Source organism: Plectropomus leopardus, unplaced genomic scaffold (assembly GCF_008729295.1).
Source record: "Plectropomus leopardus isolate mb unplaced genomic scaffold, YSFRI_Pleo_2.0 unplaced_scaffold13004, whole genome shotgun sequence".
Lineage (NCBI taxonomy): Eukaryota > Metazoa > Chordata > Actinopteri > Perciformes > Serranidae > Plectropomus > Plectropomus leopardus.
Window position 1 is genome coordinate 1 of NW_024613842.1, and position 3,530 is coordinate 3,530.

General features: G+C 38.2%; 1 protein-coding gene across 1 annotated transcript; it reads left to right on the forward strand.

Annotated features, from left to right (window-relative positions):
- Nucleotides 1-84: 84 nt before the first annotated feature.
- LOC121963869 (DDB1- and CUL4-associated factor 1-like) lies at nucleotides 85-3,297 on the forward strand (the record flags this gene model as incomplete). The annotated part of the gene is made up of 6 exons (XM_042514109.1): nucleotides 85-169; nucleotides 403-636; nucleotides 1,447-1,540; nucleotides 1,641-1,745; nucleotides 2,759-2,832; nucleotides 3,154-3,297. Coding segments are annotated over 6 exons (736 nt in total), but the record flags the coding sequence as incomplete, so codon positions are not given.
- Between the last annotated feature and the right edge of the window lie 233 nt (nucleotides 3,298-3,530).

Below are 3,530 nucleotides of genomic sequence, written 5' to 3' on the forward strand. Positions count from 1 at the left end.
AGAGTTTTAACTTCACACACCACCTTAGAGTCCCGTTATTTTTCGTGGTGTATGTATTAAGGTGTGTGTTTTCTGTTTTCTCAGGAACTCGTTTATGGACGATCACTACGTGGAGTTCAGTAAACACTCTCAGGACCGAGTCATCGGCACCAAGGACCAAGTCGCACACGTATGTGACCCAAAATAATGCAGTGTCACTGAACAGCTTTTCCTCTTTAGTTTTCTTTGTTAGTAACCGGTGGACGTACCTGGTAAATCTTTCCAACTCTTTCTCTATTTTTTATTTTACTCATTTTTTTTAATGCATGACATCCTGGAAAATCCTGACATCCTGGTAAATCAGAAAACATTGACTCAAAACTCCCACACGATATTTTGCTGTGTCCTTTCTGTGTGCTGCAGATCTACGACATCCAGACGGGTCAGAAGACTCTGACTTTAAACGACCCGGCTCTCGCCAACAACTACAAGAGGAACTGCGCCACCTTCAACCCCACCGACGACCTGGTGCTGAACGACGGCGTGCTCTGGGACGTGCGGGCGTCACGGGCCATCCACAAGTTTGACAAGTTCAACATGAACATCAGCGGCGTTTTCCATCCCAACGGCCTGGAGGTCATCGTCAACACGGAGATCGTATCCTCTGATTTAAGTCGTTTTTACACGCCAAACTGCTCTTTTAAAGCAATGATTCAGAGTATAAATACACTTTGCACCTTTTGCTTTTGTAGCTTTAAATACACATGAAGCTTAATGGCAAAAACTTAAAAAATAACTTGTTTTGTCAGGGAACGGTCTGTTTTTTTCTATTGCCTAATTATTGAAATGAAATCTACATTTAAAGGGTTGACAGAAAGGCTGGTTTATGTTCTTGCTGGTAATCTCAGTTAAGCATGAAGACTGGAAACGGAGGGAAACATGTTTTATCTCATTTTAGTTTTATCCATTCAGAAACTCGTGTATTATGACGTGACGGTTTTGAGGGGTTGATTTTTACCGTATTTTGTCTGCCACAGTGTCAAACCATTCTTTTAAGAATTTGTGTTTGAAATTTTGTTTTCATTGTGCTGTTTAAGCTTTAAAATTCCTTTGTAAATAATGTGAAAAAAATTAGTTGGGACAACACTTACTTTTTATGAGAAATCAACTTTGAAAGTTACAAATATTTTTTCTTGAGCCTTCCTGAATGACTGGGTGAAAATGCATGACATAAATAGTGCCATAAATACTGCGCATTATCTGAAATTATCATTATCTAAAATGATCAGACGAGGTAAAGTTAATACAGTTTTATATACATAAGAACTCCAAATTCAGACTCAAGAACTGAGTGCACTTTATTATCCGTTTATTTATCATAAACAGATAATAAAGGTACATTAAAACACAACAGAAAAATCTCAACTAAAAAAATCTGTAGTTTTCGGCCTTGACAGCAGGCGTCAGTGGGACCTGAGGACCTTCCACCTCCTGCACACCGTCCCCGCTCTGGACCAGTGCAGACTGGTCTTCAACAGCAACGCCACCATCATGTACGGAGGTACGAGCGGCTTGTTTTGTTCCAAACTTAACGTTTTTTTAGCAGCGTGTTTGTCTCACTTCATTCCTGACGTGTTGTGTTTGACTTCACCTCAAAACAGCGATGCTGCAAGCCGACGATGAGGATGACGCCATGGACCAGCAGATGAAGAGTCCCTTCGGCTCGTCCTTCAGAACCTTCGACGCCACAGACTACAAGCCCATCGGTAGGCCGAACTTCCTGTTTGTTTCAGACTTAATCTTATATGCATTTTGAGAAACAAAAAAAATGGCCAAAGATGCCAGATATTTCCCATTTCTGTTGGAAAACCAAATCAATACTTTTATTTTAATAAAAAAGGAGTATATCTTTCACGTGTTTCACTCTGAAAAGGGCTGTTTTTTCAACATTTGATATAGATAATTAACTTTTTCACTGGACAAAAAAACATCATGTTTTATGTTACAAATAAACATTTGGGCATAAAATTGTCTCTTAATTCAATTCAGTTTAATTCAAAACTTTATTAAAGACTCAGCTCAAAGAGAGGTCCATAGGTCATAAAAAAATAAGAAAATAAGAATTAAAAAGAAAATAAAACGTGTCAGTTTTGGTCTTAGATTTTATTCCGAGTGGCATTAAAAAAGTATTAAAACGTCTTAAAACTATCTTTCTTTAAGCGGCAGAACTCTGATGTCACATGAATTAGCTTTCCGGGGTTTTTACAGGCGCCAAAAGAGGCACGTTTAATCCCACAGATATGACACACTAAACCTTGATTTTATTTATTTATTTATTTATTTAACAAAAAAAAGAAGTGACTCCTAGAGCTACAGTCGTCACTTTGGGTCCTTTGAAGAGAATTCTTGATATATAAAAAAAATGCTGATAAGTTTCTGTTTTGTTTTTTTTATTTCTTGTTGCTTTTAGTTTTAATTGAATTTGAATTTAAATTTATTTTGAACATGTAAAAATAAAAAAGGAAAGAATAAACATGTAAACACACACAAACATACAGACGTCTGAAAAGGAGTCGGGAAGAGCTGCAGATTTATTGAATCTGTCCCGTTCTCCATCAGTTACTGAACCTTTTTAAAATCATTTTCTTAAATTATATAAACTTTACAGACAATATATATAAATAAATGTAAACATATCTAGATTGACTTTTTTTTACAGAAAAAGGAAATAACACAAAACGGTACAAAATAAATATTATTTTTTGCTGTTGTTTTCCAGCCACAGTGGACGTAAAGAGGAACATCTTTGACCTTTGCACCGACACCAAAGACTGCTACCTGGCCGTCATCGAGGTACTTCGCTTGACTTTAAGCCTCAGAGTCAGCAGCGTTTAATGTTGGCGATAACCTGAGCTTCTGATGACAACACAAAATCTGTCAGCTCCAGTCTGAACATCGTCAATTGTGACAAAATTTCCTCAAAAAATTCTGATGAAATGATGAGATTTAATATCCAGAAGGTCAACTTCACTACAGTCATAATCGTCATGAATCATAACGTTTCGCACTTTTACTCACCGTCATAACTGGAGAACAGAAGCGGAGACTTTTGTTGTGAAATACTGAATTTGACTCCACAGATTGTTGTTAACTTTTAACACACTGACTGTGTAGAACCAGGACACGGTGAGCTTGGACACGGTGTGTCGTCTGTACGAGGTGGGACGACAGAAGCTGGCAGAGGAGGGAGACGACGACGATCAGGTGAGACGACAGGACGCAGTGTGGCGTCTGTTTGTGTGTTTGTTGGGCAGTTGACTCTCAGAGCAGGAAATGATTTTTTAACGTTTGAAGGACGCTGAAAACACGGACTTTAACTCAGAACGTGTGCTGCGGTTTAAAATCAGATCATCTCAGTATATAGAAAGATCCTGCGGCTCATCATTTCCGGTCAGATTTGTGGCGTCAGTGTTTTGTTTTGATGCAGGTAAAGTCACGTCATTCCCTCCACTGGCTCCCGTTCGTTTTAGAATCGATTTTAAGATTTTATC